Source organism: Heloderma suspectum, chromosome 1 (genome assembly GCF_057233095.1).
Source record: "Heloderma suspectum isolate Gila_16-S chromosome 1, 16-S_ref, whole genome shotgun sequence".
NCBI lineage: Eukaryota > Metazoa > Chordata > Lepidosauria > Squamata > Helodermatidae > Heloderma > Heloderma suspectum.
Genome location: NC_139458.1, coordinates 417564121 through 417582704, shown reverse-complemented (window position 1 = coordinate 417582704; position 18584 = coordinate 417564121). Strand labels below are relative to the sequence as shown.

The 18584-nt window shown below is 45.1% G+C and overlaps 1 protein-coding gene and 1 long non-coding RNA gene across 7 annotated transcripts in view; one reads left to right on the top strand and one right to left on the bottom strand.

Annotated features, from left to right (window-relative positions):
- The window catches only part of ATL2 (atlastin GTPase 2), a 52760-nt gene extending 47023 nt beyond the window's left edge, over nucleotides 1-5737 (bottom strand). For 2 of the 4 annotated variants that reach the window (XM_084829166.1, XM_084829164.1), the window contains exon 1: nucleotides 5639-5737. Coding sequence is in view for 2 of the 4 variants with exons in the window: in XM_084829164.1 (XP_084685290.1) it covers nucleotides 5639-5708 (70 nt within the window). In the remaining 2 variants the exon portion in view is untranslated. Of the gene's footprint in view, nucleotides 1-5216 lie in introns of all 4 variants that reach the window. The other 2 variants (XM_084829165.1, XM_084829167.1) reach the window with 2 other exon arrangements.
- A 3397-nt stretch (nucleotides 5738-9134) lies between these two features.
- LOC146360226 (uncharacterized) overlaps nucleotides 9135-18584 on the top strand; it is a 45433-nt gene continuing 35983 nt past the window's right edge. The window contains exons 1-3 of one of the 3 annotated variants that reach the window (XR_014786962.1): nucleotides 9135-9286; nucleotides 9732-9930; nucleotides 10994-11055. This is a non-coding gene — a long non-coding RNA (uncharacterized LOC146360226). The remainder of the gene's footprint in view (nucleotides 9287-9731; nucleotides 9931-10993; nucleotides 11056-18584) is intronic. The other 2 variants (XR_014786963.1, XR_014786961.1) reach the window with 2 other exon arrangements.

The window sequence follows — 18584 nt, the reverse complement described above, 5'->3', positions numbered from 1 at the left end:
TGCTTCACTCCTCCTTTCGTGTGGGTAGGTAAAGCAAACCAGAAATGAGAAGGTTCCCTTGATATCTCAGGCTTCTAGTTTGTTGCTCCCAAACAAACCAAGAACTGTAAGCCAAGAGCAAACCCTAGTTTATTTCTGGATTGTTTGAGAGCAAGAAACCAGGGACCCAGGTTCAGATGTAATGTGAAGCTTTCCATTTCTGGCTTGTTTTACCTACTTGCAAAGTGGGAGTGAACAAGCTGCATATACCAGCAAACTGTTCCTTCACAGTAAGCCAGGATAAGCCAGCAATTCTGGCTTATCATTGTGTAAATGTGGACAGTGATTGCTTTTTAGCAGATAAGGCAGCATATAAATGTTAATAAATGATGAGCAAACGGTAAGTAGTGCACTACAATGGAGTACATGCCCATTACGAAAAACACAACACAATATGTATACATAATTTTTTGTGGAAATGGCACTTCATCCTAACTGTTTCAGTATGGGAGTCTGTTCTTGCAATTTTCCACTTTTTGGTAGAAAGCTTACTGTGATCAGGCGCACAGTACACATATGCAGTGGTGAGCACAAGTCGGTACAATACACACTATTTCTAGTTTGCCAACCTCATAAACTGACTTGTATTCACTTCTCAATGTGTTGGCTTTAGCCTGTGTTTAAAAGTAGAAGCTAGTAAAATGTCTAAATTGTGGGTATGTGCATAGGGTTTCAAATTAATTTCCCAAATCAACCTCCCATGACAGATTACAATAAAATGGACAGTAAAACATTAAATGAACATGTCACATATTTGGCACAACAGCATTAGGAAGCATCTTAAGCACACTACAGCAGCCTATTAAACCAAGGACCCAAACACTTGCCGGAGAAATCTAAAGGACTGCCAAGTTGGTACTCTACCAAAATTCCCTGGGTAGCTATGACTGCACTGCCACTTCAGCAAAAGGCTAGAGCTCACTCCCACCAAGTTTACCTACAAGAAGATCTGCTGAGGAAGGAATTATCAGAGAATACTTTAAAAGCCAAATACCAGTGTTTTTTTAATTTGGCCTGGAAACGTTAAGAAGCCAAGCAGTTCTTTCTTGTCAGGTGTTCTATCAGCAAATCCTGCCACTGTACTTTGGACCAATTAATTTCTGGACACTTTTCCAAGGCAGGCACACAGATTGCAGCAATGCAATCTTATTTTGATGTTACCATACCCTGAATCAGTGGCTAGATCTATCTTTCCCAATAAAGGGTGCAACAAGCACACCAAGCTAAGCCGAAAAGAGACACTATGATCACTGTGGTGCATCAAGCAGCAGAGCTCAGTTCAGACATACCTCCAGGTTGCTAAGTGGGCAGGAGTATGCCAGCACCAATATCCCTTCCTAGCTGTCTTTGCCCCAATTTTCTCTTGTATCTTGGCTCCTCCCCCTCTATCTCTTGGGCCCTCACATATGTCCCCATGTCCTCAAATCCTGCAGAGTTAATCATGTTCCTGAACGATTGTTGTGCTACCTGATCTCTAGGAATGTAGAAAGTTGGCTTATACGAAGTCAGGCCATTAGTCTATTAGCTCAGCGTTGTCTCTACGCTGACTGGTAGTGGCTCCCCAGGGTTTCAGACAGAAGTCTTTCCCCACATTACCTGGAGATACCAGAAATGGAACATGGGACCAAACACATTTAACTGAAACAACCACATATTTGTCTCTTGTACATACTTGCCTCCACATCCCCCTGCCCATTCTTCCATTTCCCCTGTGTTAACTTTTAGATTGTAAGCACCTTGAGCAGGGATCTGTCCTCTCCCACCCAGATGCACCATGCACACTGCTGGCACTATATAAATAGTAATAATTATGTGTTCTATTATTGAGCTACAAGCCATCCTATATTAGTTCTCTACAATGCCTGGCCAACAGAGAAACAAGTAGTCATCTTCCCCTTTCCTTAGGGTAAGATGTTGATGACTAGGTATGCTAACAAACTATTACCTGATCACCTGGTGAATAACCTATACCAAGAACTAGATAGGAGTGCACCCTTATTGGTTTTGCTAGACCTCTCAGCAGCTTTCAATACCATCAACCACTATGTCCTTCTGGACCACATTGCCAGAATCAGGCTAGCAGAAGTTTTGTGCTGGTCCTACCTGGGAAGGACCAGCACAAAACTTTCCTACCTGGGAAGAGGTGATGGGGTGGGTGGCAGATATCAGGTAGCTGTGTTAGTAAACTGCAGTTCAATCCCTTGGCCTATTTGATCCTTCAGTATTTTATTTTGTCCCCCAGTCTGTTTAAGACAGGTGGGGCTGCACTCCCGGTGAAGAATCAGGGCTACAATTTGTGAGCACACCTGGCCCCAGCCTTGCTCATGAATGGTCAGTTGGTAGCTGGGAGTAGGAGTGCTTTTGTACAGTTTTAGCTAGTGCACCAGCTCCACCCATTCCTCAACAAGGCAGGTCTAGCCACAGTCACACAGTTAAGATAACTGTAACACACTCTACGTGGGTCTGCAATTGAAAAGCACTTGGAAATTACTGCTTCTGTAGAATGCTACAGCCAAGGTGCTGATGAGGGTCTGCTTTTTGGAACATTTTTGCTATTTTGTTTGATTTTCACTAGCTCCTGGTTTGTTTTTGAACCCATTTCAAAGTGCTGATTATCACCAGTGGGTGAAAAGACAGCTTATGATTTTTAATATGAATAAGTTTCCTTCTTATGCAATTCCAAGGAAGGGGAATTTGAGAGAGTTCCCCCACCACTTGTAACTGGGGAACATGTTTCATTTCACCTCTCCTTGCCTCAACTTCTGGTACTTTGGGGAGACCTTCTGGACCAGATTTGTGGGGTGCACAGTGAAAGGGAAGTCTGCTTTCATGCTGTTGGATATAGCCTGAAGTATTTTGTAACACTACATGGTTTTATTATATTTATATTTCACCTTTCTTCCACTGTAGAACTCAAAGTGACTACATGGGATTCCCAGGTGACCTCCCAGGCAGGCATTGACCAGACTCAGACCTGTTTAGCTTCAACAAAATTGATGCCACATGTGCAGAATTACAAACATTACTTGCCTGTGTAAAGCTATAAAAGCACCTTGAATTTATGATTAACTCCCTAGCAAGTGTCACACAGTACATACCTGTGGCCCCACATTTGTTAACATACTACTTCAAAAAGCTACAATTTGGGTAAGCTAACCACACTTTCAGGAAAGTTTGCAGGAGGAGAAAACTTTTACGGAAAAAAGACTAGCTTGTTATTTGGCTAATCCAGTTTCATATTTAGCTTTAAGTGTTAAAATAAGCCAGCCAGCCAAGTTGCCACCAATGCTTTATTTACCCGAAGTTTACTTTAGAACAGAATTTCCTCTAAAAAGGTATTTTTATTTAAATATTTCTAAGTTACACACTGTGGTGTCAATTGACTGTCATTTGCCAAGCTTATTTATGGAACAAAGTGGAACAAGCATTATACAAGCATATTCCCCTAGTGGTTTGGCAACAAACATGCACACAAGTTTATCACATGGTATACACAAAGACAAGACTTCTTGGCCACTTGCCAATTTGGACCATATTGGAGGAGAATATAAGATCATCGGTTACCAGTTGGATTTCATATTTCTCCACCCTCACATGCATCAAGGATATGCCAATGCTGGCATGGGCAAGTTGCAAGAACTAGCTACGCAACAGCACAACTGAGTTTTCATAGGATAAGAGAAGCAGTAACAAAAGCAGAAATATGTTACTTTAAAAGTAGGTCACAGCCTATGAGCCAGGAACATTACAATCTAACCAGAAGCTTCTCTCTGCAATCCTGCTGCCAAAACTGCCGGTCACAGCGCCCAAGCACTATCTACTACAAACAAATCTCCTTCCAACCCACTAAAATACATGAAAGTTCCTTACTCCAGTTAACTTCTGCTACAGTACCTTCCATCCTCTTCCACGAGCCACTTAAAAATCTGCAGTCTGGCACAGTAACTCAGCAGTCAATTTATACTAGTTTTACAGTCTAACATACTGGGCTGGTTTGCATGATGAAACAGCCCACCTGGGTGCTTATGTAAATTATTTAAGCCACAGCAGGCTGTGGCAAGTGCAGGTGGCCATTTTGAATATGCAAGCCGTGACCGCTGCTTGTTGTGTTGTCCAAACCCAGTGGGGGTAAGTTGTGCAAGGATTAAGCAACTTTTGCATAATCCATGGCTTGTTTTACAGTTATGCAAGGGTTGTTTAACCCTCACACAACCCACCTGCACCAGGTTCAGATGACACAGCCAACTACAGTTGTACCTTGAATACTCAATAGCCACCCTGCATGCACTGGAACTCACTGTGGTTTAAATAAGCCATAGTAGGCCGCAGTGATTGTGAAAACCAGGTCACAGTATGTTCTTAATGCAGTGCTAACCCCAGCATAACACAAATCCCCAAGTCTTACAGCCACATTCTACACTTTTTTCATTGCCTACTACACAGAACACCCTAAGAGATTCCGCCATGAGGCCTACAAAACCAGCTCATTCATCTATCCAAGGTACTATTAGTCTGAGGAAAGAGCAGGAGGTCATTAGTAAAACACATGCATTGCATGTAAAATGTCCCAGGTTCAATCAAGACTCCTGCTTGAAACCTGGAGCGCCTCTGCCACCCAGTGTTGACGATACTGAACTAGACAGACTCAACGGTCTGTGGCCTTACAAGTACAGATCTTGATTCTACCTACTCCAAAAGCAACCAAAGAGGCTACAAGCTCACATACACTACAGACCAGCCAAGCCCTACCACGTGGGACATTCGCTCTTTCCACTTGCTCCGCCAGTCGTGGCTTGCCACACGATGTACCTCCAAGGCACTGCAAAGGAAAAACACCTTCGCCCTCTTGCACACGCGCTATGAGAAAGAGAAGAGCCAGGCCTGTCACAAGAATCCCTAACCCACATGGCTGCGAGAGATCCTTCATTCACGGGGCACCGTTCAACAAGGTGTCACGACCCCTCCCATCAAACCTACTGCCCACCTCCGGCATGATTCCCCCCACCCCCCGCACACAGTGAAGCCCAACGGCCGAATATACCTCACACATCACATCCCCCAGCCCCAAGCACTGCACAGGCCACCAAACCGTTCACGTCCTTTCCCCTCAGTGCACCAGCAGTTTCGCCACGCTGTGTCACCCACCCGCCTGCCTGCCTGGCCTGCGTCTCGCTTACCGGTCTACACAGAACTCCTCTCGCTCCCTGCGGGCACAGCCTACCGCCACACGCCAACGCCCTTTTCAGGGAAGGAGGCGACCCGCCGACCTCTCCCCCAGCGAGTGGGACGAGGCCTCACGAAGACAGGCTCCCCCATCCCCGGACTCCCCCTGGGTGCGCCGCGGCCTGTCCGGAGGGAGAGAGGAGAGAAGAAGGCGCGGGAGGGGCTGCGGCCGTCCCGCTGCCGCTGCCGTCGGGGCTGCATCCCACCCCACACACACGCGGAGCCCCCTGAGGGAAGAGGCTCCCGCCTGCAGCCGTTACGGGAGGAGGGGGGAGAGACGGCGGCCTCTAGGCCCCACTCCCTGCTCACGGCAGAGGGGTCACCGCCGCTCGCTCCCCTTGCCGCTCCGTTTCAACCGAGGCAGGCGCTTAGCTACCTGCCAAGTCCGGCTGTAGCCGGGGCAGCTCTACCCGCTGCCCACACCGAGCCGCGTCCCCTTCCGCCATCTTGTCCAGGTTTAAAATTAACTCCCCATGACGTCAAACGCCGCCGCGAGCCCTTTATCGACGGGCAGAGCGCGGGCGCGACGTGGGCCGACATCTAGGGCCCTAGCGCCGGCCTATTCGTCGCGCCCGCCGCTAACACGCATGCGTAACGGTCTGAGCGGTTTCCCGCTCGTTCGGCTTTTATGACGACCTCGTCCTCTTTTGCTTTCTTTGCTTGTGAAGGTTACGCTGAAGTGTCAGTCCGTTATTATTTTGCTTTATTTTATTTTTTTTTATTTTTTTTGCAACAAAATGCCTTGTTTTTAACGAAGGGGAGTGAATGCTTTGTCACAAAACCGTGGTTTTAAGGGTGCATTGGTGAAAGCATCAGAGCCCTGCATTTAGGATACACAGACGAATTATCTGTCACTTGTAAAATTAAGTTAGACACGCTGGTACTCCTTGTCTCTCATTGTGTTCCGGCTTAAGTAGAGGGCTTGGGGCTTTCTCGCTTAAATAAAAGGTGAGAATGGAGGGTCGTGATAGGAGTGTATAAAGCTGTGCATGATGTGAAGAAAGTGGACAGGGGGATGTTTTTCTTAGTGGTTAAGACGCTGAACTGCAGACTGGAAGGTCGGCAGGTCAGCAGTTCGAGACCCGAGTGCTGCGTGACGGAGTGAGCTCCCGTCTTCAGTCCCAGCTCCTGCCAACCTAGCAGTTCGAAAACAAGAAATTGCAAGTAGACAAATAGGTACCGCCTCGGCGGGAAAGGTAACAGCGTTCTGTGCACCTCGGTGTTCAGTCATGCCAGCCACATGACCACGGAAGCGTCTTCGGACAGCGCTGGCTCTTCGGCTTAGAAACGGGGATGAGCACCGCACCCTAGAGTCGGACACGACTGGTTGGGGACACCTTTACCTTTTTACTAGAGCCTAGAATCATCCCATGAAGCTGAGTGGTGGTAGATTCAGGACAGGCAAAAGGAAGCACCTATGGAATTCATTATCACAAGATGTAGTGGTGGCCACCAATGCGGACAGCTTTAAAAGGGGATTAGACAAATTCATGGAGAACAGGGCTTATCAATGACTACTACTCATGTTGGCTATATATTACCTCCAGTATCAAAGCCAAAATGCCTCTGTATATCACTTGCTGGGAAACAGTTGGGAGGATGCACATAACTTGCTTGTGGGCTTCCCAGTGGCATCTGGTTGCCCACTTTGAACACAATGCTGGATTAGATACACCTTTGGTCTGATCCAGAAGGGCTGTTATATTCATAGTGGATTGTGACCATTGCCCAAGTGAAAAACCCAATGTGGAATCACCAGTGTGTGAGACCAACCAGCCAACTTTCAAACCTTGCCACAAGTAGGACCTACCAAACACAAATACAACCAAACCATGCAATCCACAGTTTACTAACCACAGCAGGTGCACTGCCTAACAGTGCTAGTCAAAGCAAAGAACGATAGATTGTTCAGGTCTAGTGTGCATGTTATTTTTATCCAAGTAAGGTGTTGTCCACTGCTGCTGTAACATACTGCAATCCTCATTCTTCTACATGGTGTGGGACATTTCCACAGCAGCGCAGCTGGTTTCATGCAGCATCTATTGCTTTCCACATTGTAGAGCTCATTATAATGCCTAGTATTTTTATAGTGTTTTTTCCTAAGTGTTAAAAGTACTTCACATCGATATTATCTCAGTCTTCCTTGCAACAACAGTGTTCTGAAAACTAATATTGCAGGTAGGGGACTGAAAGATACTGGTTTGGTTAAACAAAAAGCAAAAATAGCCATGTTGGCCATAAGAAAATTTCCCAAATCCATATTGTGTACTACTCTTGTTAACTAAACTCAAAGATCACAAAAAATATGCAAGCTTTCGAGATCTCCAGATCTCTTCATCAGGCATCATGTTACAAAAAGCAGGTTGGCGGGGGGGTTGGATGGGGGAGAAAGGCTGACTGTGTGGTGTACCATTCCTTTAAGAGAATTGTAGCAAATGTGAAAGTAAAACTAAAAAGGTTAGCTCAGCCCTTAGTAATCCAGGCCTGAGAGTGTTTGTTGAGACCTTCTGTATATTGGTAATCTTAATAAACGTTAATAAATGTTGATGCTTACAGAAGATGTGGATGTCCTGAGATTGCCTAAATGCAACAACAGACATTACATGATGTCAAAAGCCAGCTTTGATGTCTTCACAGTGGAGGGCTTGTCAGTGTGTCCTGACACAGATTAAGCACAGCAGCATTTATGACTATGGATTCCTTCCAGCCTGTACCTCTACCTACCAGCATGTCCTTCATGGAAATTTGGCTGTGAATTGGAGATAGTGAGAGCAAGGCTTTTAACTGTATCTCACAACAACTGGAGTAAAGAATGCCTCTAAGAAATGGCAAGTAGCCATTTTGTTGCACTGAGTCAGGGAAGAACCCCCGGCCGTTTATAATGCTTTTGTTTTTCCTGATGCTGAAGGCCCAAATGATATTGAAGAGGTCCTTCCACAATTAAGGACATGCTGCACTCCTCACAAGAATGTGGTGTTTGAGCAATAGTCCTTTGGAACCATACGCAGACTCATGGAGACACAGTTGAACAGTTTGTTACTGAACTTAAACTTAAAGCCAGTAACTGTGAATTTGGCCCTGTAAGCAATTATATGGTGAGGGACAAGACTGTGTTTAGTGTAAAGGAAAAGAGGATAAGGGAAAGGCTCTTGAAAGGCTCTCATCCTGGAGAAAGCACTTGGAATATACCATGCAGCTGAAGTAATAAGAGCTCAGTTACAGACCATGGCAACTTCCCCAATATCCTGCAAGGAGCTGCATGCGGTATATACAAGTGAGAGGGAATATGAGGGGATTCCTGTAGAAGAAGTCACACTCTAAATGTAGACATGACCAAAGGAGAGCAAACACAACTCCTGCTATGATGCAGCACATCAACCTCAGAATTTCCCAGCATTTGGGAAGACTTGCCATAAATATGGCATGAAAAATCATTATGCCAGAGTATGTAAAGCAAAGCCAGTGAGTGCCAGCAAAGAAAAAGGATACCAGGTTCATGAGCTTCACATAAACAGGGTTTTTTTTATTGGGGATTTAGCTCATACAATCCCTGATCAGGCTGCAAGAAAAGGTGTTGGATGCTATGCTGATATAGCTTTACTGGGACTTTCAGTAAAATGCAAATGACACATAAGCTGAGGCAAACGTTTTACCATTGAAAGCATTCCATGAGTTGCCTGGCAGGAAAGTATTAACTAACAGTGATGTAACCCTTGTGGCTTATGGTGGAACTCAAATACAGCCTCTCGGAACTATTGTTCTGGAATGTCATGTTCCACTGAGAATAGCCAGTCTACTGTTTTACATAACAGATATTTCTTCTCTTCCAGTATTGGGCAGGGCAGCCTGTGAAACTCTGGACTTTGCTTATCAGGTTGACATTGTGCACACAGATGAACCTGTGACTCAGGAACAGCTACTTGCCATGTATTCAGATGTTTTTGATGGTCTTGGCAAGTTTGAAGGACCTCACCACGTCCACATGGATCTAGGAGTGGTTCCTGACATACATGGGTGTCGAAAGGTATGTTTTGCCATACTCAAGAGACTAAAGGATACTTTGTGTTAAATTGAAAATACAGGAGTGAGAGGACCCACAGATTGAGTAAGCAGGCTTGTTATCACAGAAAAGAAAAATGGGAAGCTGTGAATATGCCTGGATCCCTCTGATCTAAACAAGGCAGTTCGCAGACAGCACCATACCATCCCCACAACCAAAGAGGTTCTGAGTGGCTTAGCGGGCATGAAAATTGTCACTATTTTAAGTGAAGAAGGTGGATACTGGCAGGTAAAACTAAATAAACATTCATCACATCTATGCACATTCAATATGCCCTGGGGAAGGTACTGTTTTCAGTGTTTACCATTCGGACTTAAATCCTCTAGCGAAGTATTCCAACAAATAAATGAGGAAACATTTGGTCACATAAAAGGGGTCCATATGATAACTGATGACATGATAATTGCAGTAGAGACTCCGGAACATCATGACCAGATTCTACATCAAGTTGTGAAGACAGCACGTGCCAAGAATGTTAAAAGACAAGATTCAGTTCAAAGTTGCCTCTGTTAAATACACGGGTCAGATAGTGGCTGTTCATGATGATCGTCCTGATGAAGATAGAATCAGAGCCTTACAGGATATGGTGCATCCACAAGGCAGACAAGGTATGGTTAGGTTTTTAGGATCCATGCAGTATTTGTCACACTAGATTCCAAGGGAGGCGGAATTGACTGTGCCTTTGTGAAATTTGTTGAGGAAGGGTGTACTGTTTCAATGGCTGCCCGAATAGCAGAAAGCCTTTGATATGGCCAAACAGCATTTGTGTCAGGCAACTATGCTTCAGTACCTTGACACCAATAAACCAGTCATTGTGCAAGCTGATGCATCAAATAATGGTCTTAGCGCATGCCTACTTCAGGGGAATAGACCAGTGCCCTATGCCTCTGGACCTCTTAGTTTGTCAGAGCAAAACTATGCACAAATAAAGAACTGTTTACAGTTCTATATCCAATGAGGAAGTTTCATCAGTATGTGTTTGGCAAAGTTGTTTTCATTCAGGCTGACCACAAACCCCAAGAAGCGATTTTAGGAAGCCAGTTGGTGGTTCCCCTGTCTGCTTGCAGTGCATGCTTTTATGACTTCTTAGATATCAGCTTAATGTAGTGTACACCCCAGGCAAGCTGATCCATCTTGCTGACACACTGTCTTGATTCAATGTAGACCCTCCCACATCTGACATGGACTCTGGTGAGGGAGCGAGAGTAATACATGCACTAAGCATATATTAGCCATGGATCAGACTGGAACAGCAATCATACAGAAAGCTACAAAACAGGATTTTCAGCTCAAGATGATGATAGCACTCACAAAGCCACAATATTTGAAAGATGTTTCCCCTGCTGCAAAACCCTTCTGGCCTGTAAGGGATTCTCTGCATTGTCGTGATAGTATTCTTTACCCCGGAGACAAGGTGGTCTTCCCTGAATGTCAGAGATACTCTCTCAACTCCATGACATTAATCATAGAACCAGAGGTAGGGCAAGAGGAGTAATGTATTGGCATGTCCACTGACCTTGAGAAGGTAGTTGGTGCCCAGCATGGCCCTAGCAATCAAAAGGAGCCTCTTAAACCACATGAAATTCCTGAACTACCATGGGAAAAATTGGGCATATATATTTTTGAATATGGCTCTTCCCTTTTTCTCCTTGTGATTGACTATTTTTCAAGGTACCCAAAAGTGTGGAGTCTTCCTGATAAGACTGCAAGAATGGTGATTGCCAGGTTCAAAGGTATGTTTGCTCATCATGGCATCCCGAGGATTGTTGTGACTGATTTGCTAGTCATTTGCTAGTCCAGAGTTTCAGCAGTTTGCTCATGCTTGGGGGTTTGAACAGTGTCTCAGTATCCCAGGATATCCACAATCTCACGCTGGGGTCATTAACCTTTTTGGACCAATGCGCATATTTGGGAGTTTGAGAAACTGCTGTGGGCACCGCCACAAAATGCGTAATGTCACTTTGGCAACTACCTGTCACATCTATGGATCTTAGGCTATGTCTTACTCAGCAAAACCTTTTGTTTCGCGTCTATTGGACATCGCAATGTCTCTTTAATAAGGGATTGTCTAATTCATCTAATTGCTGGCAATGCAATTGTCAGGTTTCCCTTTTGTCCCTGCTGAACTCCAATAGCAAAATCAAAACACAGACAAGAGGCTTCTATCCACAACTCTTTAATCCTTTTACTTCAATGGGTCATACAGATGCTAATTGTCAGTAACTCACAGTCTACAAAAGAAAAGCTTTCAGAGAGTTCAAAGGGTAACCAGGAAGACTGGAAGTTGCTTACCGTTTGAAAAAAAGGCGGGCACGCTTCCGTAACTTAAGGGGGGGATCTCCCTCTGTCTCGTTAGGTATCTACACGTAGCTGTTCCTGCCAGGCCAATCGGGCAGATCGCCTAAGCTCCACCCCTGACATCTCTGTCTTGGCCCTGCGTCTGCACCTGGCGTCTAAAAATTCAGGCTGTCCAAGCCCCACCTGTCCTTGTTCACTATCTCTCACTGGAGGGGAGGGTGAAGAGAGGCTGTCTCTGTCCAGCTGGACTATTGAAACCTGAGGAGTCTGTCCCTCCCTGTCTGGAAGAGTCTGGGAAAGTTTCTCCCCACGTTTTGCAGTTCCTCTTCGGACTCTGAGCTACTCTGCCACTGCCTATGCTCAGAGGCACCCTGACAGCAATACAGCTAATGCTTCGTCTAAACATATGTTTTGCCAGTGTTCAGTAGTTGCTTCTTTTGTGGGGAGGTTATTACATAAATAAATTTTGTACCGGAACAATCTTTAATATTCATTGATGAAGACACTCCTTTAAATAATTTACCTACTTCATGGAAATTAACAAACGGTCAGTTTAAATGAATTCCCTATGCCCTTTTGATAGCTAAAAGACTGATATTACAACACTGGAAGGATAAATGTTCACCTCTTATAATTAGGCTGACCATACGTACCGTTTTAAATGAGACAGTACCGTTTTTTTTCATATTTCCTAACTGTCCCGTCGTTTTAATATAAATGTCAATTTTGTCCCGTTTTTAATTTTTTGTAAAAAAAATGAACGCGTTTATCATAAGGCTCTATGCTAATCAACGTGTGCAGTAAAACTACTAGTGTGACGAAAGAGGAAGTTCCATTTCCTTTGTCCAGTCAGGCCAGGCTTCTTGAGCTAGCGACGATCAGACGCCACCCCCTTGCTTGTCAGGGAATTCAAGAGGCGGCCGCTAAGCCCCATTCAGCGTGTGGGAGCCAGGAGGGTGAATCTTACTGTTATTTCTACCATCATTCTGCCCATAGAGATTCTTTCTGCCCTACATTCAGTTTGATTCGGACTTTTCAGACTCATATTTCTGTTCAACAGGCTATAAGCTATTTTTTTATTACAGCGGAACTCTGCGGTGGGACATTACATAACCCCATCCCGTTTTTGTCATCCCAATATCCCGTTTTTCTCTCAAGGAAATATGGTCAGCCTACCTATAATGCAATGGATTGAGAAAGTGAGAATATCTAGTGAGATAGTCTGTGGATTACAGAGAGTGTGTCAGTGTGAGAGAAAGTGTGAAAGGTTTTGAATATACAACTAAAAGCAAGAGTTATACTGTGCAGTTTATAGTGTTGCCTTATTTTAATCATCATTCCTGATATCCTTTCCTCATCCCAAATTCCTGTTTCCAGTCCTGTTGTATCAAATAAACCTTCTTTGTTTTCAGTTTTAAAAGACAGTTTCCTTTTAATTTATTAAGAAGGGTTTCGTGGAACAACCCCCACATGCTGGCTGCTTGGTCTGTGCTACCAAAAAGGAAGAAATCAGCTCAAAAAGGGTTATTGGTGGCAGCAATTGAGAGAGTGGTGAAGCATCACAATACACCAAGGGTTGTGGGTGAGAGCCTAAAGGTGGCAGTGAGAGGGGGAGACACTTGACCAAAGCACCTGACTTGGTGACTAAGAAAGCCAGACCCGGTGGCAAGGAGTGTGGAAATCCAGGGGAGTGTGGAAAAGAGGAATCTGGGGGAGAACCTCACCAGTGCAGGAGCATAGGTACTAGTTAGAAGAAGAGGAGGGAGAGAGACCCCTCCCCCCGTCGGGTAAAGGGAACTCCACAAGTGGTGACTAGAAGTGAGATCATGAGGTAGTAAAAAAAAAAAAAAAGGCCTCAGGATCCTACAACCCCATACTTCAGGGTTGAGTGGGTAGCGTAGAACTGAACATCATAATCCCCTAGTTGCTACTCAGCGAATGAGACAGGATTGTTCCCTGCCCTTGTCCACATTTCCCTGCTCAGAGAAGTTTACTGGAAATGCTGAATTAAGCCCCTGGAGTTTACCTCTCCCCTCTGATCCACCATTGGGATATTGTGAAAGATTAAAAGATACTGCACTATTGTGAATGGGAAAAACAGGCTACATAATCTGAATGGGTAAAGCATCCACTGTGCTATTGTGAATGCTTGAAACAGAACTACTGTCAATGGGGAAAACAGACAACACACTGTGATTGGGTAAAGCAGCTACTGCACTTTTCTTCGTGACTGAAACAGCACTATTGTGATTGGGAAAAACAGGCTGCATAATCTGAATGGGTAAAGCAGCTACTGTGCTATTCTGAATGCTTGAAACTGCACTATTGTCAATGGGGAAAACAGGCTTTGTTGTTCAGTCATTAAGTCGTGTCTGACTCTTCGTGACCCCATGGACCATAGCACGCCAGGCCTCCCTGTCCTCCGCTCTCTCCCAGAGTGTGCTCAAGTTCATATTCTTTGCATCGGTGATGCTATCTAGCCATCTCATCCTCTGCCGTCCCCTTCTCCTTTTGCCTTCAATCTTTCCCAGCATCAGGGTCTTTTCCAGGGAGTTTTCTCTTCGCATTAGGTGGCCAAAATATTTGAGCTTCAGCTTCAGTATCTGTCCTTCCAATGAGCAGTCAGGGTTGATTTCCTTTAGGATCGACTGATTTGACCTCCTTGCAGTCCAGGGGACTCGTAAGAGTCTTCTCCAGCACCACACTTCGAAAGCATCAATTCTTCAGCACTCAGCCTTCCTTATAGTCCAGCTCTCACAGCCATACATTACTACTGGGAAAACCATAGGAAAACAGGCTACGTACTGTGAATGGAAAAGCGGCTACTGCGCTTTTCTTCATGATTGAAACAGCGCTATTATGAACGGGAAAAACAGGCTGCATACTGTGAATAGATAAAGTGGCTACTGTGCTAGGCTACATATTGTGAATGGGAAAACAGCACTACTTTGATATAGTGAAAGGATGAAACAGCGCAAAGTAGTACTAACTAGGAAAAAAAGCCAGTGCCCCAAAGCACCATAATGCAAATGGAGACAAAGAGGGAATGGGGGGGGGAGGGGTGGCCCCACCCCTTGGTCATGTCACTGCCAGGTCACAGAGGCACACCCAAGATTTAATTTGGGGGACGGGACACACTGTGGACGGGTGTGCAGCAAATCTGCGCAGGAGCCACATTTAAGGAAAAATGACACACTAAAAGGACTTTCCAAAAATGCGCCTTTTCCAGAGGGAAGCTGCGGGGTTGCTGCAGTTTGGTGGCAGCGTCATCTGTTGCAAATGACCCTGATGTGCTCTCGCCCACACTAAATCGGCAGTGTAGATTGGGCCAGGCCGGAGAGTGTTTGTTGAGACCTCCTATGTATTGGTCATCTTAATAAATATTGATGCTTACAGAAGACTGCAAGTCACTGCCACAAGGTAAAACAGAGCTAGAGGGAGAGGGGACAACATAGAGGCAGGTGGATGAACCCAATCTGGAGCAACTCTGAGCGTTGTTGTGCTCTTGGCAGTAGCCTGAGGATGCCAGATGATGACACCAGGCCTGAAGGAAAGAAGGGCAAGCACCAAGGCAGGAACAAGAGAGAGGAGACCTCAAAGCTTCACTAGAAACAATTAGGAACATAAGAAGCCACCTTATACCAAGTCAGACTGTTGGCCCATCTAGCTCAGTATCGTCTATTTATTTATTACTTTGTTTATTTATTACATTTCTATACTATACTATTTCTATACTACCCGATAGATGAAGCTCTCTACACAGTGACTGGCAGTGGCTCTCCAGGGTTTCAGGCAGGGCTCTTTCCCAGCTCTACCTACAGATACCAGGGATTGAACCTGGGATGTTTTGCATGCAAAACTACAGGCCTTTCCCCTTAATTGATTAAGGCCATCATGTTTTGAGTTGTAAGACTCTTTTTCAGGGGCAATTGACTCAATCTCTTCAGAGGATAGGTAAAATTATCTTCTATGACAGGGGTAGGCAACATGGTGCCTTCAGGATGTTTTGGACTAAAACTCGCACAACCCCAATCCAGGATAGCCAATGGTCAGGGATTAAGGGAGTTGTAGTCCAAAGCATCTGTAGATTATCGTGTTGCCCATCCCTGTTCTGAGCTAACTGATATATTAACTCTCAATCTGAAGTGAGATTTGAACTGTGAATATCCTCGTTCTCTTAACCATTATGCTACATAGTGTTGCCACATGTTAAAGTGACAATGGGAGTAAGACACCCATAGCTGAAGCTATTTTAAGCAGCCTTCACCTTATAAAACAGAGTTGGGCTTCATACATGGAAAAAACCACATCAGCATTAACAAACAGACAATGTTTCGGCAGTTCAACTTATCAGATTGTTTCCCTTTCAAGGCCATGAATCCTGAACAGTGAAAATGTAACCCCAGGACCAAGAGTAATTTCAGTACTTTGGATTTGCCTTGTGCTTCATCTGTTGAGCCATTTACTTCGGTGGAGGAATCTTCTTTTATTGCCCTGTTGTTTGACCTACTGCAGGGACCGCGGTGGCTTAGTGGTTAAGACGCTGAACTGCAGACTGGAAGGTCGGCAGGTCAGCAGTTTGAGACCCGAGTGCTGCGTGACGGAGTGAGCTCCCGTCTTCAGTCCCAGCTTCTGCCAACCTAGCAGTTCGAAAGCAAGAAATTGCAAGTAGATAAATAGGTACCGCCTCGGCAGGAAAGGTAACAGCATTCCGTGCACCTCGGTATTCAGTCATGCCAGCCACATGACCACGGAAGCGTCTTCGGACAGCGCTGGCTCTTCGGCTTAGAAACGGGGATGAGCACCGCACCCTAGAGTCGGACACGACTGGTTGGGGACACCTTTTTTTTGACCTACACATTCAGTCAAAATATAGCCCAATGAGCTATTCTCTCCTCTTCACACGCCAATAGCTTGACTGATAGGCAGCTGGAGGGCAGATGCTAGAAGAACCATGATGCTAGCCCAAGGGTGGGTAACTTGTGTCCCCTGCCCTAATTTCAGAAGCCTTTTGCATGCAATCAATGCAGACCTCTGGCAAGAGCAGAGGTCACAGTTTATGGGCTGAGAAGGAAGAGGGAGCGAGGGAAAAGGATGTGGCAAAGAGAAGAGAGTGGCAGAAAACGTGACCCGACCATTTTTAGCTCTGGCCCTGTCTATTGCTGGCTTTAGCCCTGCTTACTACTGACATGCACCCCTACCCCCCAGCAGATTACCCTCAAGGGAATGCAGCCATTGACAGAAAAAAGGTTGTCCATCCCTGCTCTAGCCAGTAGCAGAAAGGTGATATGCATATCCAAGGGGGAAAAATGACATCCACTCAGGATGCAGTAAGAAGGAAGAGGAGCTTCAAATGAATATGAATTGTCTTTGACAGTTTTGTGCCCTTTAATGGTACCCCCCCCCCGATCAGCCAGCATGCCCCATCCCGTCTAATGGTAGGGCCAGCCCTAGTGGCGGATACATGCTAATCTAGACATGTGTTTCATAAACTGTTTACTACCATGGCATCAATGCTTTTGCAAAAGACAACAGCAGTCAAAATATGATCAATGCATTCATTTTCAGTCAGCAAATGTTTATCACACATTTGTTGACTACTGTGTTCAACTATAATAGTAATAGATTATTTTTTTTTAATATACAGAATAGAGCCAAACCTCAGATAATATGTTTTTAAAAGTGATATGTCACACTTCAAAGAACACAGCTGGCAGTTTTTTAATTTCTGTAGCACAGAAGATTATGTATTAAAATACAAGTAATACCATAATAACGCAGTGGCGGTGGAGGGAGGGAGAAGGAGGGAATCAGTAGACAACAATGCCATTCTTTATTTTATGGTAATAACTAAGGCAAAAACAGGACAATGGGTTTGTTGAAAGTGTTCAGACTGCCACTGTTGTGGATGTTACACAACCACTCGAAGGATTTAAAGCTAGAGCTGGCAGGACTACAAGAACAGAACAAGACATGAAGGGAAGTTCCTTGGCCTCACTGCACCAGCATCCAGAATCAGGATGACCAGAGCTTTTCAAGAAATTACACAGTAAATTTGAAATGAGACACATTGATCTGCATGTTGATTCCACAGCTGCAGCAGCTATACCAAATCCAGACCTGGGGTTTGGGTTTTCCCACTCTGGATCGCTGAGGTGAATTACTGCAGGAATGAGAAACTTTGTTGATCAAGCAAAGGCAAAAAGCCAGGCTCTTAAGACTGATGCCAAGTTTGGCCAATCCAGATGCTTTGCACTGTACTGAGATCTTGTGCTGATACACTCCTCCTGCTTCAGATCTGAGGTGGATGTCAACTACCAAGATGGTGGTTTGGGGGCAGGGGCTGTGGTGCCTCTCTTATTAAATGCCCTTCTCAGGGAAGCTCTCCTGGTACCAATGTTATCTTTTAGGTGCCAGATGAAAATATTTTTATTCATGTAGGCCAGGAGTGTTGAACCTCTTTCAGCCAAAGGTTTTAATTCAATTTCAGAGAAGTTCTCAGGGGCTGCATTCCAGGGGTGGGCAGGGCCAAAGGCAAAAGGGGACGGGCCAAAATACAAAAAATACCAGCATATTTTAGCTTAAAGCTCTTACTCCCAGTAACTAAGCCTTTCAACCTTTTTTGGGGTGGGGGGACGTGCAAAAGCCAGGAAACCACCAATCACTCAGTGGTCAAGGGAAAGGGCTGGGGCCATCTGCTGAACCCCAGAGAACCGGATTAGGACCCCAGGGGCTTCTTCACATGGAGCTTTTATCCTGCTATTGAGATGGCTCTCTCACGGAAGTTTGTGGGCTCTTTAGATGACGCCACGAACCTCCAGGACATCTCCTGCCATGTTTTTCCCCAAACACAAAAAATGTGGTATTTTTTCCAGCGGACGGAACAGGAGCGCCATGACCTCCCTGTGAAATTCTCCAGTAGCAGAAAAAACTGCTGTGTCTGGTTGGCTGTGGGCTGCGCTGT